At 39.2% G+C, this 27,184-nt stretch overlaps 1 protein-coding gene across 4 annotated transcripts in view; it reads left to right on the forward strand.

Annotated features, from left to right (window-relative positions):
* Positions 1-18,269, forward strand: part of DYNC1I1 (dynein cytoplasmic 1 intermediate chain 1) — a 279,310-nt gene extending 261,041 nt beyond the window's left edge. For all 4 annotated transcript variants that reach the window (XM_021689493.2, XM_021689495.2, XM_021689496.2 and 1 more), the window contains one exon: positions 17,315-18,269. In XM_021689493.2, the coding sequence (XP_021545168.1) occupies positions 17,315-17,425 (111 nt within the window). In that variant the 3' untranslated portion in view covers positions 17,426-18,269. The remainder of the gene's footprint in view (positions 1-17,314) is intronic.
* Positions 18,270-27,184: the final 8,915 nt, after the last annotated feature.

Genomic DNA, 27,184 nt, shown 5'->3' on the forward strand with positions numbered 1-27,184 from the left:
TCTCTTTCTTTCTTTCTTTCTTTCTTTCTTTTTTTTTTTTTTACTTGTATGTCTAGTTTAAAGACCTAGTGAAATTATCAACAAGACCTGTGGGCCACAAGAGCCCGCTTGAGTGCGTTTGCAAATTGCCATTGACTTCAGTGGGAGTTTGCTAAGACCTCCTTAGGGCCTAATTTGGTCTTCTGTCTCCACACACAGGACACTTTAGTTAATGATCCAGGCTCTTTCAGAGTGCTGTTGAATTCCCAGCTATCCTGTGAGGAAGCATGGCACTTCCTACCAATTTTATGAGAATGAAATGAGTTTGTCACATTTATTATGCTAGCATTGGAGTGGGAACTTGTTGAACAAACAAAGTCAGGTTTTCATTATGTTCGGTTAAAATGTATACTATTACTCTTCAGTTAAAATGTAGCCAATTAAAGAGGCTGAGGTTGTGCTCCCTTCAGCAGCTCATATACTAAAGTGGCTGAGGAGAATCAGAAATTCGTACCATTTTCATGATATCTGAAGTTATTATATGGAATATATAGCTCCAGTATATCTTATTACATGATAAATGAAGTATTCCTAAATATCATGGCACATATGAAAGGGGAAAAATCTGTACTTTTCATTTCAGATAGATCTCTTTAAATTTTTATACTATTTTTAATATTACATTACCAATCAATTGTACTTAAATGTATCTGTTTATTTTTACTAAATCGGAAAGTGTTGACAAAAACCTTCATCTGCAATGAGGTTAAAGAATTTTTTCCTTAAAGACAAAATATTGAACTTTCAAGCAAAACAAAACAAGAGCGCTGTGTAATGCTATTCTGGTGTAATATGAATCTAGAATTTGCATTCCAGGGAGGAAATATACCATATTTGTATGTAGAACACCCTGGACGTAGGCAGTACTCTGTGCCTGCCTGGTGGAGGGACTTAGCTGATCTCACCGAGAAGGGTTCTGTATGGTTTCCTTGGTTGGCATTCTGTAAATTTGGCTGTCCCAGATGGTTTGTTCTACACTGGAACCTTTGATGATACATTATATACTTCTGTATGTTGGAGTCGATTATGTTGAAACAAACTAGGTGTTGTTGTTGTTGTTGTTGCTCTTAATCCAGCCAGAAAGAGAAACTGAAGGACTTTATAGATGGGAGGTTTCTATTTGGGGATGTACAACCCTAAGAAAAATACAGGAAAATCTCTGTTTTCCTGCATGTCATCGAGTTCATTAGACACCCCCTTAACTACTCCTGATGCCACAAACTGAGTCATCCCGACAGCAACAAAGACTCGGTTAATATTCATCCCCAGTGGTGAAGATGCAAATGGTCTGGTGACTATTGACGTAGTTTGGAGTCTTTGGGAAACAGAATACCCTCTGAATCAAAAATATTGCCTATGGTTTTACAGCAATATTTTCTTCAAAAATTATTCTTTATAGTCAATGCATCTTTTTCGTTGTCTCCATCAAGATAAACCTAAGCAACAATAAAAACAAATACTCCTCATTAAGTTCATTTACTAAAAAATTAAAAAGCTAGTGAAGAGGAATTTAAAAAAAAAAAACAAGGTTTCTTTTTTTCTTTCTCTCTTTTGTTTATAACAAGTGTAATTGTGGGAGAGAAATAGATGTGGAGACATGCTCAGAGATGAAATGGCAGAAAAATAGATGAAATTTAAACTTTTCTCCACCTCCCTTTCTTATTATACATAATGTCCCTTAACTCTCTTAAGATCATATGCAGCATTAACTGTTTTGTCCAAGAGGGATGAAAAGTAGAATAGTTTAACAATCTGGTTTATTTCAAGAAAGGCCTTTTGAAAGCCTGTATGTTGATCACAGGTATTATATATATATAAAACACCCTGGATGTAGGCAGTACTCTGTGCTCTGTTACATATAGATAACAAATATATATATATATATATAATACCATATGAGAAAACAGGATATGATGTATATACAGAATTTTCTGTAACAAAGTGATTTTATAGCCTGTGGCAGGATTACTTGAATATGACTCATATTTTAGGAGGATACATGATTTTGCAGAAGTTGCCTTGGCTGATACATGGCTGCTACAACTTCTCTCTAGGTTGCTATCATCATTCCTAAATTGTGAAGTGTTGTTATGCTCATATTTCTACTATTGTAGTGGCAGGTCAGCCTGGTTTTCATTTTTGTATTGTTGCTCTTATTTTTCTAAGTGATATGACAGACTATAGAAATGTCTGTAGCTATAGGCCAGTCTTGTCTATTGTCTGGAGTCGAGACAGGCTATAGAAAAATCTCTGTGCCACATAATAGGCCAAACAATTTGTAGGGTTGTTTATCCCTACAAATTCACTACCCGGCCAAAAAAGGATATACTATTTTATTGAGAGTAGGTAATATTATATAATCTTCTAGCCCTTCCCTGAATGGCCGAAAAATCAGGACAGGCTTATACATTTAACAGTTCTTTCTGTATGGTTTCATCATAAACAAAGCCATCTATAGCTCAGAAAAACTCAGACTTAACAAGATAATTTTGTCTTAACTATAGTTTTGTTTTTTTTTTTTTTTCCCCTAAGTACTTTTGTAAGGTATTTACAAATTTAGTTCATATTTATTTCTGGGGAAAGGTAAAGGGGAGAGGCTCTTTCCTTTTTGCTCATCTATATAACCTATTCTAAATCTCTCATGGCGAACTCTGTATAGAGTCTCCATGTACATAAAGGGAAGCGGAGCTTAGCTGAAGCCCACTTCCGAGAGATGGTAGCTCACTTCATGGGCAAGGGCCACCATTATTGTAATTACTGCTGTCTCGTTCACCAGCCTAGGACTGACAGAGCATAGCTGTACTTAGAGGAGAAGGGAGCCCTCTAAACAGTGGCTCCTCAGCCTTCCGAATCACCTGAACTGCAGAAAGCCAGACAGAGTGCCTTCACAGCAAGCTGGCCCCATTTAGAATTTGAGGTCAAATCTAAGACTGGTGCATGGCTGACGAGAGGGAAGGGGTTTGAGCGGGAAGTGATTTAAAAAGGAGAAAATATAGAAGAAGAGAAAAAAGATGGCCTTGAGGATCAAATTGCCAGGAGACTATGCTCCTGTTTTCTGTATTCAGAATTGGTCCTATGGTCCCCATTAAAACTGAACCCCTTACCAGGGTCATGCTGGCCTTTGGATGGAAAATCTTGCTTTATGGAACTCTCTAGGAAAGAAGATGAAACAGTTTTAAATAAGCCTAATACCACAATCTGTACAAGAAAGTAAATGGCAGTTTTTAGAGTATACTTTGTTGATCCATTTTCTTTGAGACCGCAGTACACTCAAGAGGTGTCTGTCTGTGGGAAGAGACCTCACATTCATTTGTCCCTGGTTGATTTGAGGAGCGAGGAGGGGGCGGCAGGTTCTCTCTCACCAGGGTCCTATTCCTGGAGCGAGGCTGGCTTCATGCTTCTGTCAGCTGGGCCATCCCACAGGCCCGGGGCATAGAGGATCCCTGAGCTTCCTTTATTGCTTGGCTGTCACTGTCTTGCAACTGGTAAGAACTTTTTCAACAAGGCACCACTGTCTATTTTAATAACTTTTAAGATACACAAACAGAATAAAAATTCTCATTTTGCTCCTTGCGAGACAAGTAGCCAGTCTCGCCACAAGAGTATTACTCTTAATCCCACTCATGATGCAGATCAGAAATGAGAAATGATGGCCGTGACCTAGACCATTAGGAAAAAGGAGAAATCTTTAGAAATGTGGTCATATATAGCACATGCTGTGTGACCTTCTTCTTATCTTTGTCTTGAGACTATCTAAAAATGTTGAAAGTGTGGGGCACCTAGGTGGCTCCGTTGGTTAAGCACCAGACTCTTGATTTCAGCTCAGGTCATGAACTCAGGGTCATGAGGTCGAGCCCCATGTCTGGCTCCATGCTGGGCATGGAGGCTGCTTAAGATTCTCTCTCTCCCCCTCTCCCTCTGCCCTTCCCCACCTCCCTCTCTAAAAGAAAGGAAGGAAGGGAGGGAGGGGAAAAGAAGGAAGTATAGCAAAAAAAAAAAGGTTGAATCGGAAGAGCAATGGCTGTAGATTATAAACACCATGAGGTCCATAGAAATAGAGCTGAAACCATACTGGATATTCTCATTCACCTCCCCACACCCTTGTTTTGATCATATCGTAAGTTTAACCGAAGGTATAGTAGAGTTTTGGGAAAGATCTCTATGATGCCTACTACAGTTGGAGTGGAGAGGGATAGCCTTTCTCTGTCACTCAGTTGCCACACCATCATCGAGAACGCCCTGATAAGAGACTTCTGTGACTGCCAGTGGAAAGATCCCCACTCAAGTCCAGGTAGACATGCTTCCTGTGAGACCTGGCACTCAACCAGGAGAACACTGCAGAAAGGGACTCTGGTGTCACAGGTCGTTAACAGTCGTCTGCCTCATCTCCTGTCCCAGCTGAGGCTGCAGCTGCTACAGGGAATCCCAGCACAGTGCCCCCATGATCATGCCCTCCTCTATTATGTACATTTATCCGCCATGACTTTTAAGATGATGGCAGAAAGCAGTGGCCTGAATCCAGATTTACTGATGCAATTTATTCTGAACTTCTGAAGGGGTAAACAGAGGGTTGTGTATGAGCTCACTGAAATCACCAGATTGAGTATGTCCATCCCCCACCCCCAACCCCTTTTTTCCTTTTTGTGCACTTAAATGGCAAAGGCATGAGTCATATCTTGGGGCCTATGACTAATGAGGTAAAATATAAAACAGCAGTGTTTCCAGGTAGGCCACATGATGCTTTGTTTATATAGCACACATTTTTGGTTGCTTGATTTCAGCATTGTATCTGGAAAATATACCGTACACATTTATTTTCACAGATAGGGGTCTATTTTCTTTGTGAAGCAGGTGCTTAACTTCCATTAGCATAAATGGAAGTTATGTGAATTCAATGAAAGACAGAGAAGACCCCTTTTATTATTTGGCTATAATTTTTATTCTGTTTGTGTATCTTAAAAGTTATTAAAATAGACAGTGGTTGCACGAACCATTTAAATTTTCTAAGATGTAAAGTTAAAGATGAAGCTAACTCTTGAATAAGTTTTGAGGATCTTTCTCTTCACACTGTGGGATGCAGTCTGTTTGCTGTGGAGCTGTACGATCCTGTTCAATTAACTGAAACATGGATAACAAGTCCTAAGTTAGCCAGAAATATAACCTGAAAACGGTGAGTGTATGCTGCTTCAGAATGCACTCGTAGAGAGCGGTTAATCATTGTTGGATTTTTTAAATGATGTGTGAACACACATATTGTAAAGAATTAAAAATAAGAATTACTCACCACCATGGCCTCTTTACTGAATAGCCCCAAGCTTTTCTATATATATATATGGAGCTGATTTTACTAGCACATGGGCCAGTGAGTATAGAATTATTCACGTGTCCTGATGATTGATAGTCAGCCGATCTACCTGTCTGTCTTGCAGATGTGTTTTATAGAAAGCCCGTTGCTATTGTTAATGCTTCAGTGCTGTCACAGAGATGGGCTGTCATAAATATCCCCTAACAACTATGTTTGCTGCTTATCTGAATTAGTTAGAATGCTGTTTGCAGCTCCAGTTTTGAAAGAAGCAGTTTATCCTCCACCTCCTGTTATTTCTTTTTCCATTAACCTCTTCCAGGGAAGATTTTGTTTTCAGTTGTGATAAATACACGTAAGTTTCAAATCCCTGATTATATTTCTACAGTAGTCAAATGATAAAATTCCAAAATCATTTTCAGCATACAGCAGAACTTGGAAAAGAAAATGGCAACTTAAAAATGACTTGGGGAGATGAATAAATCTGAGCGCCCTTAGCTTTATTGGTTTGGTATCCCACTCGCTAATTGCCTAAGAAAGCATGCATTCATCTTGACAGGGTAACCCTCAACTGTGGCGGCATTTCAGATCACGTGGTACATATGACTGCTTGGGGGCTAAGAGAAGAGCAGTCATTTTATTACAGATTTCAATAAATACAGTAAAGTTGACATTTGTTACCATATTAAAAGGGTCTTGAAAAATTCTTGAAAGGAAAAATGCAGGTGAATACAAGAGATCACACATACCTGCTAAAAAGGTGAAGCATGATTTAAATGTTCACCTGAGTGTATTTTAGAGCTGAAATGAAAAATTAGGATGACAGTTTATTTGGGATCCCAACGGGAAAAATGGCCTATGGTGATACACTTCAGAATGGTGGTCCAGGTGTAATGTACAAGGACTCTTAAAAAGTGCCGCCAACAGTTTTCTTAGGCAGCTAGCAGACGGATAGAAGATGAGCCATCTCTCCTGTACTTTAAAGAGCAGTTCAATATAGAGGAATCTGATAAACTGGAAGTGCTGGGAGTTCAAAAGAATTTGAGTGACACAAAATAAATACAACACATTTTTGGTTTTTAAGTGGATTACACTTAGGCAATAATCGTTTGCCTTGTGGAACTCCTTCATGTTTGCAGTAGGACAGGAACTGCATCCATTTTCCAGGAGAAGTCTGTGCCGTGAATATAAGTCATCCCCCCTCCACAGGGAAGGGGTGTGCAGAACACAAAATGTGAAGTTACACTGAGATTTGGGGGTTAATTCAAATGAGAGTCCCTTAATGAAAAAGAACTGGATGTGAAATCAGTTCACTTAATTGTTGTGCTTTAGGAAGGCCGTCAGCCCCCGCCGAGGACGAACCCGAAAGCATGGCCAAGCTGTGGCAGCGTCCAGAAGGGAGAGCGGGGGCTGGACTCAGCTTCCCCAAGTCCAGTTAGAATCACCCCAAACATTGGTGTTTAAGTGAGTGTGGCCACAAGTTGCTCGATTCTTGAAGGTCTTTGCAAGTCCTGGCTTTATTCTTCAGTGGATAAACAATATTATTTCCTTTAGTGGATGCCAAACACTTCTTGGAAAAGAAAAGACTTTGGCATAAATTACTCTGTGGTGCCAAACATCCAGATAAAAACTGCAAATCCAAATACATAGTTCTGTCGATAATATCTAGATATTTGATGACATTGAAACAAAGCATTGGGATTTTCAATGGGACTTTTCAGTTTTTACCTGAATTTTTATTGCCATCGCCACACCACTGTGCAGTGGAGTCAAAAAGCACAAAGGCGTATGTGTATGCGCAGATTTGGGGTGCTAATATAATTACCTAAAATAAGCTACTTTGAAGTAATATATTAACCCATTTTCTTGTCATAATAAATTACATGTATTTGAAATAATTGGGTTAAAATGTATGATTGTAATTTTAGTATTAACTTGATGTCTTCTAGGAAAAGTGCTTAATTTAAAAAAGAAAGGAAAAGCACTATTAATTCCAATTAATGTTCTAATTACTCATAGTGAATGTAGTAGCAGTGGGTTTCAGTTTGATAATTATATATGTAAAAGATCATAATTAAGCTAATTATTATATAAATAGTGTGCTTATTCAGGTACATTAGTTTATAAAAATGAATTTATAGGATTAATATCTTTTCAAACCACTTTTTTTTCTGGATTGATAAGAAAATACTTCTGACTTTTATGCATTACGGAGAAGTTGATTCAATGAAAAGAAAACCCTAATATCTAATTTTATAAAAACCAAATTAATGTGTGCATAGTAATTTGCAATATTCAGTGAAATTCATATATTCCCATTTTGGTGATAAATGGCCTATGAATATAAACCTTCTGAAACAAGTACCAGTTTGTATAATTAATCATCCTTATGATTCTTCTGTGATTTCAAACTGTCATCTTCAATAGCAGTTTGGATTTTGAAGCAGTCATTAATTATAGTGTTAAAATTTTTTTATGGCTGACAAAATTGTGTTTAGTTTTAGAATTTCAAAACTGCTAAATTTTATCTTGAAAAATTACTGCTTAGAACAGTAGCCTCAAATCACAGCTTAGACCAGCCGAGCATGAAGCTGCTCCAATCATCTGTGAGGCTGGATTAACACTGGCCTGTATGGAAATGGAGAGTTGTTTGTTTCTTACAGGGGTATGTGTGCTACTCTTGGTGTATCTAAAAGATGATATGAAATCAAGTATCTGCTTATGCGTGCTTATGTGTAAATATTTTATGCTATATAGGTTGGACTTGCAAAGTGAGCAAGTGAATGAATCATTCTATCCTAATTTCAAAGAAGTTTTGCATGAATTTCTGAGAATGTCAGCTATCAGAACATCTTCTACATTTTAAAGCATGAATTATTTATCATTTAGGAAATATCAAAGCTTAACCTTGTTGAAGAAATTTTGCACTCTTACTTTTTTAGGATGGCAGATAAAACGTATCAGTGGTCCATTCCCTAAGATCTTTCTCTTCGTGGCCAGACAATAGTTTCACGACATTTAGGTGAAGTATTTTATTTTTATTTATCTTAGCATTAAGGACCCATAGGTAAAAAGTGAACATCTTCTAGTCGCCTAAAAACCAGCCACCCTTTTGATTTAGAAAAAAAATTTTTTTTTTTTTTTTAGTTTGGCAGTCCTCCTTAGGTTAATCACATTCCTCCGTAAGGTTTTTCTAATGTTTAGAGTGCCACGTCCACAGAAACATTGAAAAAGTAGATACTTAGCGAATGTCTATTTGAACAGGATAACCTGGCCCAGCCCAGTGCCCGGCATAGAAAAGGCACTCTATCAGTATTTGGGGGAATGAGTGTCTCATATGGGAAAGTTGAAGGTTAAGGGAAAGCTGAATCTTGTGAAGCATTCACAGTGCAGCCTCCAAGTTGGCTACAGATTGATGGACAGGAAAAAAGAATCCATTTAAGTATATTTGCACAGAGAGGGATACAGAGAAAATATATTTGGAAAAAGAAGGCTCATCCTTCTTCCCCGCTCCCTATCCCAGTCCCTCACCCCTCCTGTGCTTTTAGAAGTGAGCAATTGGCCACTAGTGTAATGAAAGCCTAACAGTTGATTCAAATAGCTGTCAAACCACTGGAAAAATGCTTTCTTTTCATTGTGCTTTTTTTGGACACTATAGATATGGTAAATCATGAACTACATTATAAAAATACCTCTTTTATGCCCAAACATTCAGTAGGAGGGAATGACATTTCTTTTATTACCTTGGTAAATGTTTTTAAGGTGTTTAGCAATAAGCTTTCTTTTTGTCAAAACTGCTTAGATGCAGTGGTTGCTAGGAATTTACTAGAAAACCTACAGTTAATATCAGGAGGGGAAGGGATATAGGTTTGGTCAGCTAAGACGACAGAGCAGCCTGAGCAGCAAGCAGATGCTTTGTCGTTCCCCTGTCATTTTCTTGATCTGTTATGGAAAAAGAGTGGTAATTGAAGTTTACAAAGTTTATTTTCCATTATTGCCCATCAGCCAATGTTTTTAGCACTTTTTCTAGCTTTTGGGCAGAGGAATAGATCGGCACAAATAATAGAAAAAAAAAATAACGCTTAAGAGATTTCTCAAGAAAAAAGGATGATGAGATTTTTTTTTTTAAGATTTTATTTATTTATTTGAGAGAGAGAGAATGAGAGAGAGAGAACACATGAGAGGGGATAGGGTCAGAGGACGAAGCAGACTCCCCGCCGAGCAGGGAGCCCTATGCGGGACTCGATCCAGGGACTCCAGGATCATGACCTGAGCCGAAGGCAGTCGCTTAACCAACTGAGCCACCCAGGCGCCCAAGGATGATGAGATTTTAATACAAATGTGAACAAGGTCATCGGTAGGCCTTAGTAAATTAACTCTTTCTTTTTTAGCTGTGGTTCTTTTTTCCCTCTGCAGGTAGAAACTCCAGAATTTTGTTGTGCTTCCTATAATGCTGAATTTTAACATGAGGAACACTTTTTTAAAGACAGTATTTAAAATAAATTATTTCCTTCGATGGTTGCTGGCTATTGAAATTGATATAGACCTACCTTTTTAGTATTTACTTTTGATTTTATGTCTTACCTTTATTTCTTTCCTTAATTGGGTGGTAATGGATTTTTTTTTTTTAAAGTGGTGTTCTAACAAACATGCTATAAAAGTCAACCACTCAGTTAAAGATACTAGGAAGAGAACTTTGGCAGAGAGATCTCAAGCCTCACGGGTGGATAAGGGGTCCCTTAGATAGGATTTTATGATAAAGTAGGTTCTTTCTTAACCAAAAATAGTCAGATCTCATCAGACTACTATAGTAGTTTGCATGCCGCTAAATTTCACAGAAATTTTATCCTACTGACTGGGAATGGCAGATGCTACAGAATGGGGACTAATGTAGCTTCTACCCTCAGGCCTTCCCTAAAAGTGCTGTAAATGCTAAGTTACCACACAGCGTATCTTTTTGTGGTAGAACACTGCAGTGCACTTATCCTCTCTGTATACTGCACTCTGGCTTGGAATTTTGGTCCGTGGTTTCATCCATTGTTACCAGTGATGCTAGACTCCCCCACGAGTTAAATACAGTGGAGCTTGTATTTATGTGAAGCGAGTAAGCTTGCTTGTCCCAGCGGCTGTTTTCATTGCTTACTACCTCCCACTTTGCTTCCATCTGTGTGTGTGGCAGAGGGAATTGTCCGAAGAAATATCGGCTTCCTCTGAACACAAATGTGTATTTGTATACTAGTAAGTCCACGGTGTCCTGAATTGGGGTGCCATTAATAATTGCACTTTCAAAAAAACTTTTAGGCTTACAGGGGTTTAGCAGTCGTTCTGTGGAAACCCGCATTCACTTCCACGGTTTCTGTAAATGCATTAACGACGACAACAAACATCAATGCGTATTAAAGTGAAAAGGTAATTTGTAAGATACCTTTTTCATAGAAAACTTTAATTTTTAGGTGAATACAGGAGGTAAGTTGTCATGTATGTGTTCAGCATCAATGGGTAACATAATTGTCCCAGACTTCTTTTTTAATGACTCCGTTTAATTAAAAGATTACAAAGATGCTGATGAAACACACATCCATGGAATACTTATCCTGAAACCTGGAGTCCTATCCATTTTAATTTGTTTGCCATGCTTAATGTATCGGAGAAACCAAACTGAAATCATGGAATAGTTTTCTATGTTAATTGTCCAAGATTTTTTTTTTTAATTAACCTACTTTTATATAAGCAATGCCTGAGACAGATATTTTTACCATAAAAAATTCAGCTTTGGGCTGGTAGGAGTTACTGCAGCTTTTTAAAATCAAATGCTAGGCACTATAAACCTTTTAAAATTACTAACAAATGAGGGAGGCTTGACTGGGGACTGTTCAAAATTGTTAGCCATGTACTTATAAAAAGGGACACATGAGTGATATTTGTGTATTAAACCCTGGTTATAAAAAGTCATTTGATTTTTATAACAGCATGTTCAGCGGTTACAAAGCCTTAGGACCTTGAGCTAAAAATGTAGAATCTCACTGTAGAAAGTGCCCTACCAAGGAAACAGGGAACGCTGTACTGGCAAAAGATAAATACGCATGCATCTGTAGACATATACGTGTAGGCCTATATTTATAAGGAATAATTATACTTTAAATTTGATTTTTTAAATGAGCAATAAAAAGTCCTCTGACAGAATTTTTCTTGGGATCTGAAAGAACCCTTTCCCCATACCCAGCTCATGAAATTTGGCTAGTATTAGAAGTATGACTACTTAGGAAATTATTTGGGTGGGTTTTCAAGAAGTCAAATGTAACAAAAATAAGGAATATTTCTAAAAATGCAGCTCTATATAGGTGAAAAGGAGAAAATGGGAAAGAAAAGGAAGAAGCCAAAATAACAAAAATAATAGAGGAGAAGGGAATAAGCATTAAGGGAAAATAAAAAACATCATTTCCGCAGGGTTTATAATGTGCCAGGCACTCTGCTGATAAGCCCATTATATATTTTTTTGGGGGGGGGGGGAGTCTTATTTACTATATACAGCAATCCTAGGAGATGGGTCTTAAAATTCCTTTCTCACAAATGGAGAAATTAAGATCAGAGACGTTAAAACATCAATTTCATAAGCACGCACAGCAAGTAAGTGCGGAGTAGGGAAAAGAAACTGCCATCTGGCTGATCTTGGAGGTGGAAAAAGTTAACCCTGGCTCCATTCTCAAAACTTAGTCATTCTGCAATCTCTGTCTCCCTTTAAGTGCATGAGAAGCGCAGGCCAGCCACGCGGCAGTTAGGCCAACTAGTTATTTGGGGAACGGGCTGGGGCAGGATCCAGAGGCCCCCCTCCCTTCCATTCAGGCAGGGAGGGGGCAGGTCCACGCAGCCTCAAGTAGAGAGGAGGGAACTAAAATGATCCATTTTCATAAATTTTTCCACAACTTCTGCACTTTTGCTTTTTATTTTTGACCTCTTACCTCCCAAGAATCCTAGAAGATTAAATGCAATCTTTAGAATCTTTTAGCAGGTGATTCAAAGCACATTACCTGCCGGCCATTCTGCCGTGGTGAAATGCTGGCATTTCATGAAGGGCGAGGCTCCTGGGCATCCCATACTAACACCGGGGGCTTATGTACTCTTCAGCGAGTCCTCAAACTCCCCGTTCTTCTCCCTGTTAAAAGAGGTCCGTGCCTTGTTCCTGAATGTCCTCACATGGTAAACATCAGAATTAATTTTTTTTAAGAAAAACAGAACCACAAAAATGCTATCGAATTGATGTGTGTGCCACTTATAGAGATCGTTTTTAGGAACATGTTCAATCTGAGTGACACTTTAAAGAAAAAGCAAGCATGACTATTCCATGATGAACTCATAGTATTTTCTTCCCTTAGATTACCTTTCTCATCCTCTTCACATCTCTTTTGATAAATGGGTCAGACACCATCATCCCCATTTTACAATTGAGGCAATGAGAGGTTAAGTGCCCGACCGTTGGCAGTAACCAAGATGAGAACGGGACTTAAGTCTCCTGTCCAAATCTGAGCTTCATTTTACCTCCTCCTTAGGGCCAAATTGCTACCTCAGAAACTACCTTTGTCCTTAGTTCCCTTGGCTGTAAAAATAGGGTCATATCATTTCTGTAATAGGCCGTCACTCTTAGAACTAAGATTGTATTATCTCGGGAATTAGAGCCCTGAGTGCTTGTGGCATAAAAATGCTTTATACACTTAGCAAAAAATTAGAACTTTTCTAATGGGGGGGGGGGGGGGGTTTGAACTGGCTTGTTGATGATCTGAATCATCCCTGACCTAGGATGTGGACTTTGGCAGATGAATCTGAAGGCAGAAAATGTTTCCAGATCCATTCTGATTCGGTACAATACTGGACAAGTTTTAGAAGTCCTTCTTTATGGCATTCCCTTGCTATCACTATGGGCTATTTCCTTCACAGTGCTTCTATTTTTTAATCAATGGAAATTACTCATCACGATTAAAAACTTGTGTGATTATTTTTCCTATCGTGAAATGGAAATTGTTGGAAAATTATTCTGAACTACTTTGCTCTACATTTAGCCTTTAATGCCTTGGTAGAAACGTAAGGAGATGCTGAAGCCGTGTCATTAACGTGTCATTTGCTTCCCTGTTACTTGCCTGACACACAACTCACACCGAGAAGTGTTGCACTTGTCACTTTAAGAAGATCAGTTTTAGGCTATTCATGTTTGGAATGTCGGTGAAGTTAAAAAAAAAAAAATGAATACCTATGACAGTATTCACACATTTTGGCCTAAGAAAACATCATTTTTGCCTGTTTTTCAATGGTCACCGTATGCCAAAATTATTCACTGCTGTCTCTTTAATCCCTCGCACAGGGCCAGGCATATAGTGGGTACTCAGTCCCTGCCAAATGAATACATTGGTGTGCTAGTAAGAGGAACGCGAGAGCGTCTTATTCTTTAACTAAGAAACATGGACAAAGAATTTTCCTACTTCATGATTAAGGTATTATTGGATTAGAAGTCTCCTAAAGAAAGTCTCAGATGAATTTGTGCTCATGAGCCTCCTTTCCAGCCATTTCCAATCAGAGGAAAACAGGTGAGAAAAGTCAGGAGTGCCAAGGATAAGAAGGACGGTTCTGCCCAAACGGATGCTATGTACAGCTGCAGATGTAAAATGAAAGGAGTGGTCTTCTTGTTTGTTAGGACGCCTGTTTGATCTTACCTACAAGTAATACAGATGCCAAAAATTACTACTTTGGGTGTGGAAACTGCCTGTGAATACACATTCACACATTCAAGCTAAGATTATACTTAAAGTGCTTCCTTGATGGTGATACTTAATTCTAAAAATGGGGCAGTGTGCAGTCCACCTTCTAAATCTAACATTACAATCATCTTGGGTTATTTTTATAGCCAACTAAATGAGAAAGTGTAATAGGATGAGGTAGGTAAATTTAAGTTTCTAGAAGCAATTGTGTTTTCATTGTGTTCTACCCTGGAATGTTTTTTGTTGTGGTTTTGTTTGTGAACCAAAGCAAACTAACATTTCTGTGAAGTTTATGGTATTCTAGAGAGGAAAATACTTGGTAGAATGTTTTTTTAACTTCTAATATTTCCAACCTAAATGAAACTTCCACAGATCAAAAAGAGTACAAGACATGTTAGAATACGAGGAGCTCTTTTGTGAGAGTAAGGACAGGTGTTGTATAGCACTGTTATTCCCATCCCCGTGGAAAAGGTCAAGTGTAGTTCCACCCTAGGGTACTTTTGTTTCTTCATTAGAAACATTTAAATTTAACAGAATTCATTTTTGAAAAGTTGGATGTACAACTTAAATGTCATAAATGGTACTCACTTCTCTCTCCAACTGTATCTGGGCACACATTCGAACCTTAACGTTTCCTCATCTTTATTAGTATCATTTCTTAACAGTCTTGCCATTACTGCTGCATGAAACTCTGTAAAACATATTTATCTGTTTTCTTGTTTGAGTATATAGTTCCTATATGTTGCTATCAGTAAAACATTACCAATGGACTCATATGCCAATTTAAACTTACACCACTTCAGGGGCGCCTGGGTGGCTCATTCGGTTAGGGTTAGCATTCGGCTCGGGTCATGATCCCGGGTCCTGGGATCGAGCCCCGCACTGAGCTCCCTGCTCCGCGGGGAGCCTGCTTCTCCCTCTCCCTCTGCCTGCTGCTCTGCCTGCTTGTGTGCGTGCGCTCTCTCACTCTGTCAAATAAATAAAATCTTAAAAATAAATTTAAAAAAATAACCTTATACCACTTCAACAATAATGCAGTGTTATGTTTAGGAGCCAAACTTCTAGAGTACTATACTGTATCCCATATTGTGTAATGTATTATTAGGAAGGCCTGCTTTTTCCCAGGACTTCAAGTTCTGTGAAATTATGAGATGCTTTAGTTATAGCTTGATTCTCACCTCATATGAGAAAAAGTTATAAGCATGTTATCATGGTTGGCTTTGTGTCTCCCTAGGCTTTAGTGTTGTAGTTCTTTTTGGAAGGACTTGAGTCAGGAGTTGGAGAAGAGAAAAGAAATAGTGGACCTGTTCTTTCATTTAAATATGATACCAACCCTTTGCTGCTTGTGCTTTTTGTTAGCTCTTTTGTAGCATTTATTTTGGAGACCTCGTTTCCCCGGTGCAGTATTTTCTAAAATTGAAAGGAAAAATGAAGAATGGTAGAACCTAGGAAAAGAGCTCAAAGTAGGGAAAATGGACTGAGCGAAGGGGTGACTGTCATTCAATCCTATTGTGAACTTATGTCATTGCCTAAGGGGAAATTTGGATTCATTTCAATAACTAGGGGAAGTAGTTAACCATTCAAAAACTCATTCATATGACCAAATGAGAATTCTTATTGGTACTGCATTTCTCAAAATAAGTAGGCCTTACTCCCCCACCTGTAGATCATTTCCAGAATTGTATTCCTGACACGTTTAAACCTTAGTACTTAGAACAGTGATGGCAGGATATACGTCGTCGACTGATGATGCCGTTCTCCAAGAAGCTGTCTTAGACATTATCTGAGAATATCATCCCCTGTAGGAAAAATTTAAAGTTCTAATCATTTGGCTCTATACAAAGTGGGTAATTTTTCAGCTGTAAAAGTGGTCACAAAGCTTAGCTTTATTTGCTTCCTCTTTATTTTCAAAAATGTATATTGAGATGAATGTTATTAATGTTTACAGAATAGGTGCAGCACCAGGTACCTATATATGGGTTACCCCATCTTCTAGGGCAATCCTCCAAGAAAATCACTGTACAGTCTAAATCAATTTTATTCTCTATAAAAGCCATTCAGACTTCTACTTGATCCTGCTTCTCATCTTCAAATAATTCTCTTTTCCATTCCAAGCATTTGCATGGTTATCTTTTTTTTTTTTTTTAAAGATTTTATTTATTTATTTGAGAGAGAGAATGAGATAGAGAGAGCATGAGAGGGGGAGGGTCAGAGGGAGAAGCAGACTCCCCGCTGAGCAGGGAGACTGACGTGGGACTCGATCCCAGGACTCCAGGATCATGACCTGAGCCGAAGGCAGTCGCTTAACCAACTGAGCCACCCAGGCGCCCCTGCATGGTTATCTTTAAGCAATTTATTTTTGGATGCTTTGTAAAGAAATTCCTGTCCTTTAAATCAGCTAACAAAATTCATACATGTAATTTGTATCGGGTGGGGTTAATTTTCTCCTCATTGAATTATGCATAGAAGAAGACAGTATTTGGGAAATTTTATAGCCCCCCCCCCCCAGCTTTTTGGTGGATCGGTATCGCATACTGGCTAGGGATGCAGATCCTGGAGCTAGAGGACACTGGCATTGGTATTTGCTAGCTGTGCAATCTGAGTCAGATGATGTAATCTTTCTGTGCCCTGATTTCTTCTTCCGTAAGATGGAAATACTAATATTACCCTACACAGATAGGGTTGTTGTGAGGAATGAGTTAATACATGCAAAGGACTTAGAACTCTTGGTAAGATCTTGCTGAAAAAGCCAAATCATTATTTTATAGTACGATTTCTTTGTATATGTAAACTAGACTTTGCCATGCATATTAGCGCATTAGCCACACTTTTAAAGAAGGACCAGTAGCCTGGACTTAAAAAGGCAATACCAGAGTTATTTCAAAATCCTAGTCAATTGTGCAGTTTTTATTTGCTGTGTTCACTTTAAGTCTGGTCTCCTTAGGATGACTTTTCATTACTGAAAGTGCTTTAACTGGCTCCTGTCATGGTATAGTTTACCTGAGTTTTTTAAAGTTTTATAAATTCCACGAGTGATTTTTTTCTTCTGCGAGTGACATTACTCTCAGTTTAAGAGCGGCACTTCTGGGCTGACTCAGGGAAGAAGATCTGGTCTCTTTCATATTCCAAGAGAAACGGCCGCCTCGGGAGAAGCTGTCAGGCAGGCTTCAAGGCTTTCTGGCCCGTGAGACACTTGCTCACCAGTTTCCGTTGATCTGCTTTGTAGCTTGCAGTGCCCCACAATGACGAGTGGACCCGCTTTGCCAGGACCCTCGTGGAGATTCGCGCTAACAGAGCTGACAGTGAGGAGGAAGGCACCGTTGAGTTATCTGCCTAGTGGAAACGAACCACCCATCCCCAGCCCCGACCTTCGCCTTCTAGAACCCAGCTCTGCCGTCGTCGATCCCACTTGGCATTCAGCGTCCATTCAGCATCAGTGTTGCGTGACCTTTTGGGTGTTCTATTGTGCCGGCTTTGCTCCAAGTATTCCAGATGTATCCCACCCCGCTTTCCACTGACCTGCCGTTCACCAGAGCCTTTCTATCTTTGTATTTCTGTCTCAAAAATTGGGGGGGTGGGTGTAGGCTTTACGGGTTTAGTTGTTGCCTTTTAACTACTTAGTAGCTGTATTTAATAGCTGGAAACCTCTGGTTAAATTTGTTCTTACATGCACTTCTGGCATAGTCCTATTAAATCCATATGAAGCCACATATGATTAGGTGCAGATGTGCTGTGCTTCATGATATGGTACAGGGCCAAAGACTTGAGATGTGGTGTTTTCCATGGTGACTCACGTTATGGATGGATTTACTAGAAGAACATTGCTGCTCCTTATTTATTGTGGTGTGCTGCATGGAACATATTTATTTGAAAGCATTAAAATAAACGATCCTAGAGCATGTGCATAATGAGAGGACCGTATTGTCTCTCTGCTGCTGTTGAGGTTGCATTAAGTTCCAAATAACAATTACAGTATGCCGGTTCCACTGAGGACAAGAAATCTTTAGAGGTTTGTTGCAGTGAGCAGAATGAATTTTAATGCCTATTAATTACTTTTAGGTACTTTAACAATATTTCAAATGTAGTTGACCACTGATACTTGTCATTCAAGCTAACACAGTCCATCAAAAATCTGTGGTTCCTGAATATGACACCAGTGTTGCCAATAAAATGTTCCAAACCAGGTCTGCACCAGCGTGGCTAAATCCTTTGCTTGGGGAAAGCCTGACTGGAATTTTGCTATGACAAGAGGGTGGGGGAGATACGTTAAGGCCATGTTAAAGATTGATAATGAACTTACAGGCAGCCAGCCTGGCTGGACTTAAACCAAGACTCTGGTTTTATTTTTACGAGGGAACGTGTGTGGTTTTTTGGAAAGCTTTCCCTTACCTCCGTCACCAGAGCCACTCCTGCCCAAAGACGGTCTCAAATGTTGGTGTACAGAAAATAGGTTAAGGTGAACAGATACCAAATGTTCTGCACATTTCTTCAAATTTTTAAAAAATTTACACCAGAAAATTATGTTTATTGCTATTGGACTAGGCAATATGTCTATAAAGAATTTTAATAGAAAATTTTCTAAAAAGTCATTTCATGCCTCGAGAGAATACAAATAAATAGTGGTTGAGTCATGAAAAACATCTGAAGACAGACTTTCAGCTTTTCAGGAAGAGAATCTCCATGGTGCTTTGGTGGTAGGGACTCCTTTAACTGTGAGATTTCTTTTAAAAATAATGGCATGCTTTTGCTCTAAGTGCCCTATGGTATATAGATACTGAAATTCTTGGAAGGCAGGAATTAAATTTTTGAAGATAAAATATGAGGGTCTTAAATAGGTTTAAAAGCAATCCAATAAAAGTACCAGGGGAAAAAAATTTTCTCAAGCATACACTAAAGGACCAAGAATAAATCAATAATCCATGAGTTGCTGTTACAGACCAAACTCTCAATGATTCCATGAGTGAAGACCGAATGGTGAAAAGGCCAGAGCCTCCTGTGGTAAGCACATGAAACATTACGTGAGTTTATATACATACACATCCCGCTGTGGTAGCGAGTCTCCAAAACAGTCTTGTGTAGAGACTCCATGTGGAGTCTGGGCTGAGCTGGCATATATGATGGCATATGGGGGAAGTGACGCTGTGTGGGGTCCAGGACATGGTTATGAGAAGACTTAGAGCTTTCTTTTGGTCTCTGAGCACACTCACTCTTTGTCCCTAAGTCAAGAAGTACAACCACCTGTGTAAGAGGTAAAACCATCCCGAGACCCCCAGGCCACACATGGGCCCAAGGTGACTATGCAGTGGCCATGTGGCTAGAGAGATACCCAGCCAGTCCACAGCCACCTCATGTCCTGGATGGAAAGTGGTGGCCATGAAAATTTGCCTCTCTCATCTCCTCCTGCTGACGGCACACCTGACTAACAGCCCCAGCTGCTCTGCTTTGAGATCCATCACCATGTTTGACCAAGGCCATGCTTTCCACCGGCTGCTCGCAGCATGGACAGATACTGAGGCAGGCCTGTTCTTGGGAGATGTGAGACTTCTCTGAGAGGTAATTGGCTCAAGGACTCCCTGTCAGCATTGCTAAAACTTTCTAGAACTGTACTGCAATCTAAAACTAACCATTCTTCCTTCCCTTCCTCCCTCCCTCCGATCTTTCCCTTTCTCTCAGGGTCAGACCAACATCTGATGGCTCTCCCAGCATAATCTGTCTGGAGAAGACATGCTGGGCCTCATAGGAGAGTAAAGAGACTGAAAATCACCAAAAGAGTTGCAAGAATAAACAAATACTGGGATACCTGGGCGGCTCAGGCGGTTAAGCGTCTGCCTTCGGCTCGGGTCATGATCCCGGGGTCCTGGGATCGACTCCCGCATCGGGCTCCCTGCTCGATGGGCAGCCTGCTTCTCCCTCTGCCTGCCGCTCCCTCTGCTTGTGCTTTCTCTGACGAATAAATAAAATCTTAAAAAAAAAAAAAAAAGAATTAACAAGTACCATTAGGGGCCAGGGAAGCAGCACTGAGACTGGATTTGGAGGGATTTAAGGGAGCCAGAATGTAAGACGGGAGAGGCAAGAATTCACTAACTTTGGGCCACTTCTTTGGGATATGCGATTTTATACTCTGGCAAGGACTCCAGGGGATAGGGTGGTTGATCCAGTCGTTCTTAGAAGTCTGGAAAAGCCGTAGCCTACACTTAATGAAGTGAAAATGTGTGAGTTCCCCTGACTGATAGTACAGATAGGAATAAAGAGGTTGAAGGAAGTAGATGTTAGAATAGAAGTATTAGGTAAAGCTGGAAGACACATCCAAGTGTTACATAGTAGGGCCCAGAGCACACACCCTTCACCAACACCATCAGCAATGAGCTAGTGAGAAAAACTAAGTATCTTCAGGGATTTTAGTCATGGCCTTCTTTACAGGCCAGGGCTGATGGCAGGAGACACAGTCACAGAGCAGGGCTTGGTAGTATCTGTGGGGATGATGACACCCTGGAGTAACAGTGGCCAGGCGGCAGCAGTTAACCCCCAGAAACCAGGAAGCCACAATTACCGTAATGGCCAGCTACATCAGAGGAGCAGCAAAGGAGGCTTTACACGTTCATAGAACGTAGCATCCTAAGGGCAAAACAGGCAGCTCAAATGGTGGTTAACATCTGTAACTGAAAACATAAAAGCAAGAATGGAGAAGCAAAAAAAAAAAAAGGAAAAGAAATGAAAAATTTGGGAGCAAGTGGCTCAAGGCAGTTACCTCAATAGAAAATCATGATCCTCCGCTCATTACCCAGACCAGATCCAATTTTCTGATCTAGAACCCATTGACTAAAGACGTAGCTTGCCTAGCAGGAAGGATACATGGCAAACATATTGTGATCATTTCTTCAGTCCTTCCCCAAAGGGACCTATGGCCATTTATTCAGGTCAATGTATAATGCAGAAAGAAAAATCAGATACTTGGAGACCTAGTGGATACAGGGTCTAGGTTCACAATGAAACCCAAAGCCATATCATAGTCCCCCAGTTAGAATGGTAACTTATAGTGACTAGGTAGGATAATAAAGCCCTCTAGGTCACAAAGGGCTCTTTGGGTCTATGGACACATACAGTGACCATTTCCCCAATCCTGAGTGTTCAATTGGAACTGACACACTTGGCATGGGGTCCCTGGCCTCTGGGGTAAGACCTATACAGAAGGGAAGGGCAAGTGGAGGTCTCTGAAACTGCCATACCCCCATCTCCTCCTACCAAAATGGTAAATAAAAAACAGTATTACATCTCAGGGTAGGGCGGGGAGGATGGCAGACATTAGTGACATTCTTTTTTTTTTTTTTTTTAAAGATTTTATTTATTTGAGAGAGAGAATGAGAGACAGAGAGCACGAGAGGGAAGAGGGTCAGAGGGAGAAGCAGACCCCCCACTGAGCAGGGGGCCTGATGCGGGACTCGATCCCGGGACTCCAGGATCATGACCTGAGCCGAAGGCAGTCGCCCAACCAACTGAGCCACCCAGGCGCCCCCATTAGTGACATTCTTAAGAGTCCTGGAAGATGCAGAGTGGTGGTCCCTAGAATTTATCCATTTAAGACACCAGTCTGGCCCCTTCATAAGTTAGATGGATCTTGGAGAATAACTGAAGAGTTCTGCAAGCTCAACCAAGCAGGAGCTCTTATCAAAGCTGCTGTGTCATATGTCACATCTTTCTTGAACAGATTAATAAGGCCTCTGGTACATGGTAGGTGGCTGATTGATGAATGCATTATTTTCTATTCCAACTATATAAGATTAGAAACAGTTTGTACTTATGTGGGAAAGAGCACAATACTTATTTACACTTCTGTCTCAGGGCTGTTAACTTCTTATCCTCCACCATATTCTAAATAGGTCTGGACTTGCCTGAACATCCACAGAACATTACATCAACCCATTACATCAATGGCATCACACTGATTTGGAAGGATAAAGAGTTAACTAATGCACCAGAAGTCCAGTAAGGTATATATACTCCAGAGGGTGGGAGATAGATTCAAGGAAGATTTGAGAACATGCTACTTCAGTGGAGTTTTTAGGTACATGCTGGGATATCCCTTCCCAAGTGAAAAAGTGCTGGAGCTTAGAACTCCCAACACAAGGAAGCACAGCCTGGAAGACCTCTCTAGGTTCTGAAGGCAACACACTCCACGTCTTAGAATACTCAGTTCTACCAGGTGGCATGCAAGGCATTGGGTGGGGCACAGAATGAGAAAGGACTTTGCAGAAGATCTGAACTGCAGTGCAAGGAGCTCTACCAGGCCATTCAACCAACATTCTATGGTATTAGAAGTGGCACCAGTGGGAAAAGATATGGCAACTTATGGAAAGCCCCAGTAGGGAAATTGTAATAGTGGCCCATGAGGTTCCAAAGGAGAGTTGAGCAATCTGAAGCGAAGAATTATGTGATTTTTGAGAAATAGTGCCTGACATGTGACTGGGTCATGGAAGAAGTAGAGCTCTTCACCATGAAGATATGAAGATACCAGACATCCAAATAGCCCAGCGAGTCCTGGCAGCCTCACCAAGTTATAAAGTTAGAAAGATCCAGAAGAAACCTCTTCCATAAGATGTAAATTGTGCATCCAGGATGTACATCTGAGCAGAACCAGAGGGCATGAGTAAGCTGCATGAGCAAGGCACCCAGAAGCCCAATGTCACCCAACAGGATTTCACCAGCACCCCTTTCCCGTGCTTCATATATGGTTACATAGGGAGGGTGGGTTCTGTAGGACTGGCTGAAAAAAAGAGGAAAAGGTCCAAGCTTGGTTTACATATGGGTTGGCTCAGTTTGTGGGTGAAAGTTAAGAATGGGTGACAGCTACATTACAGCCATATTTAAGGGTGGCCTTAGAAGACCTTAAAGAGGGAAAAACTTTCCAATAGAGCTGTAAGGTATGCACATAGTCAACCACTCTGTGTGGAAAGACAAGGGGCCAGGAGTAAGTACATATACATACACTGCCCTAGGCCAAGCCATCATCATCTGTCTCATGAATTCTTGCAAGGATCTCCTGACCTCCCAGCTTCCACCTTTGACCTCTTCAGTCTCTTCCCGATATAGCCGCTTAAATGACAGTTACAACACTGAACTCCTCAGCTTAAAGCACACCAATGGCTTAAGTCATGGGGATATAAAGGCAATATAGTAATATTTTAATAACTTTGTATGGTGACAGATGGTGACTACACTTATTGTGGTGAGCTTTTTATAATGCATTAAATGTCAAATTACTATGTTGAACACCTGAAACTAATCTGACATGGTAGGTCAACTCAACTTCAATAAAAACAACCAAACCAAACCAAAACACATGAAAGGCTCTCACCTCACTTGGAGTAAAGGCAAAATCCTGATAGTGGCCCACAGGCCCTGTATGATTTGACTTTCACTTCCTGTCTGATCTTCTATCCTGTTACTTAATCTTCGCTAATCCACTCCCATTTCTCTCACCTCAATCTTCCTTCCACCAAGCAGCACCTCCAACTATAGGGCCTTTGTACTCATTGTTTCTTCTGTCCAGAATGTGGAAAGCACTGAGTTTATAAACCCTTATGCACATATTTCAAAATTTCACCCTTTAATGTAATTAAGGTCATTCCTCTGACTTTTCCAACTAACCTTTTATCTGTGAAAGTAACAGGCTCTCTAACTGCTTACCATCAACCTCAATAAGAAGTCATAGTTTAAAATAGCAACAACAGCAACTGAAGATGAGCTTAAAAGCATCTGATGCTCCCAATGAGAGCACTGAGAGGGAGAATTAAAAATTACATGTAAAATTAAAATGAGAAAAAGTGTAAGTTTTTTTATTTTTATTGAGGCATAATTCACATACGACAAAATGCACAGATAGGGAGTGTTTGGTTCAACAAATTTTAACAATTATGTACACTTATGTAACCAGCACGTTCCACAAGATCCAGAACGTTTTAATAAGGAGGGAAATACTCTTGTGGCCCTTTCTAGCAATCACTGTTTTGATTTCTGTCAATGCAGATTAGTTGTGTCTGTTCCATTCTTAAACTTCATAGAAGTGAAATCACACAGCAGGCCTAATTTTTATGTCTCGGGTTATTTTGCTTGACATAATTTTTTTGACCTTCTTCCATGTGCTGAATATTTTAGTAATATGTCCCTTTTTATTGCTGACTGGTATTCCATTTTACGATTATTCTGTATTTATTTATTCACCAGTTACTGATTATTAGTGTTTAACTTTCTAAGAATATTCATAAGCGTTCTGCAAAGTAGTTGTACCATCTAGCATTTCCACCAACAAAGCATCTGCGTTCCAGTTGCTCCACAGCTGTTCCAGTATCTAGTATTGTTGGTCTATTTCATTTGGGCCATCTTGGAGAGTATGAAACAGTATCTAGCTGTGGGTTGTTTGCCTATACTTGAGACTAGTGGTTTTGACCACCTTTTCATGTGCTTATTGGCCATTCTTACATGTCACATTACACCTTTTTCTATAAAAAAACTGCTCAAATATTTTGGCCATTTTTAAGAACTGGATTTTCTTTTCAAGAAAGTTCTTTATATAACCTATATATAAATCCTTTGTCAGTGTTACAAATATTTTTCCCAGTCTAGGACTTGGAACTTCATTCCCTTAAAATACTGTGATATGAAGAGATGTTAAATTTTCTTGAAGTCCAATTTGCCCATTTTTTTTTTTAAAGATTTTATTTATTTATTTGAGAGAGAGAATGAGATAGAGCATGAGAAGGGGGAGGGTCAGAGGGAGAAGCAGTCTCCCCACTGAGCAGGGAGCCCGATGCGGGACTCGATCCCGGGACTCCGGGATCATGACCTGAGCCGAAGGCAGTCGCTTAACCAACTGAGCCACCCAGGCACCCTAATTTGCCCATTTTAATCCTTTCTGGTATTTTATAGTTCTTCTAGAAAATCTTTGCTTGCTACAGGTCACAGAGACACTATCTTGTTTTCTTCTGGATATTTTATTGTTTTAGCCTAAACGTTAATCTTAATGTTTGTGTAAGGGATGAGGCAGTGGTCAAAACTAATTTTTTTTTAAATTTATGGATATTTAGCTGGTCTGGCAATATTTGCTGAAAAAAACTTTCTTTTTGACCATTAAATTGAATTAGCATCCTTGGTAAAAAGTCAATTGATGATATACAAATAGGTAGTTTTATGAACTATTTTTGAGCAATTTGTCTATTGCTATAGCTTTTAGTCTTGAAATCAGGCAGTATTAAGTACTCCAAATTTGTTATTCATTTTGAGGGCTTGTTTCTGTTGTGGTTGTTTTTTTAATGTTAATCCAACCTTGCCATCCTGGTATAAACCTCACTTGACCAAAATATATTGCTAGATTCTATTTGCTAATAATTAAAGCAGTTTCCCATAATTGTTCCTTAGGGATACTGGTCTGTAATTTTCTATTCTTGTAATGTCTTTTTCAGGTCTGTTACATGATGATGCTCATATGAGGAGTTGAGAAATGTTCCAACATCCTCTATTTTGTGTAAGAGTATAATATTGGTATTAATTCTTCCTTAAATATTTGATAGAATTCACTGGTGAAGCCATGAGGCTCTGGAGTTTTATTTGTGAGAAAGTTTTTGGTAATAAATTCATTTACTTAATAGAAATAGCCTATTCAGATTTTTTTTTTTTTTGGTTCTATTTTGGCAAGTTGTATTTTTTCAAGAAATGTATCCATTTCATCAAATTAACATAAAATTCTTCTTCTATCCCTTCATTACCTTTTTATATATATAGAATCACAGATGTCTTCTTTTTAATTCTTGATATATTGGTAATTTGTCTTTTTTTTTTTTTTAATAGTCTTGCCAGGTTATCAATATTGTTAATTTAAAGAACCAGCTTTTGGAATTGTTGATTTTTCTCTATTGTTTGTCCACTTTTTCTTCTACTTTGGATTTAATTTGCTCTTTTTTCCTACTTCCTAAAGTAGAAACTTAGATCACTGGTTGTAAAACACTTCTTCTAATTTAGGCCTTTACAGTTGTAAAGTTCCTTACTGCTTTTACTGTATGTATCCTACAAATTTTTATCTGTTGTGCTTTCATTATCATTCTGTTCAAAATATTTTCTAATTTCTGTTGTAATATATTATTTGGCCCATGGGCTTTTTAGAAGTGTGTTTAATTTCCAAATATTTGGAAAGCTTTCCAGATATCTTTGTTTTTATTTCTAGTTTGATTTTGCTTGGTAAGAAAACATACAGAGTAAGAAATACTCTATATTTCAAATCCTTTGAAATTTATTAAGATTTATTTTATGGGTTAGCATATGGTCTAGCTTGGTCAATGTTCCATGTGCACTTAAAAATAATGTGAATTCTGGAGATATTGGGTCTGTGGTTCTAAAAATGTCAAATAGATTAAATTGCCTGAGAGTACTGTTTCAATCTTCTGTAATCTTACTGATTATTTTCTGTGTGTTCAATCAATTACTGAGAAGGGAAGTGAAAATATAAATATGGCTGTGATTTGTCTATTTATCCTTTAGTTCTCTCCGTTTTTATTCATGCACTTTGAAGCTGTGTTACGATATACTTACATATTTAGTTTATTATATCGTCTTGATAAACTGACCCTTTTATTATTTTGAAATCTCCCTCTAGTGTCCTTTCATTTCAGCCTGGACTCTTTATATTAGCATCTGTTGTAGGACAGGGCTGCTAGCGACAAACTTTCAGGTTTTCCTTATCTGGGTATATTTCTCTCTCATTTTTGAAGAATAATTTTATCAGAAGTAGAGATCTTCATTAACAGATTTTTTTTTTTTCCCAGCACTTTGAAGATCTCATCCCACTGCCTTCTGGCCTCTATGGCTTCAGATAAGAGATCAGCTGTTAATCTTATTTAGGATCCCTTGTATATGATGAGTTGCTTCTTTCTTGTAGCTGCAAGATTCCCTCACAGGTTTTGTTCTGATAGTTTGATTCTGATGTATTTGTGGGTGGATCTCCGAGTTTGTCCTACTTGGATTTCACGGAGCTTCTCAGATAGATAGGTTGTTTTTCATCAATTTTGGGAAGTTTTCAGCCTCTACCTCTTCAAGAATTCTGCCTTTC

The sequence above is a fragment of the Neomonachus schauinslandi genome, chromosome 12 (assembly GCF_002201575.2).
Source record: "Neomonachus schauinslandi chromosome 12, ASM220157v2, whole genome shotgun sequence".
Lineage (NCBI taxonomy): Eukaryota > Metazoa > Chordata > Mammalia > Carnivora > Phocidae > Neomonachus > Neomonachus schauinslandi.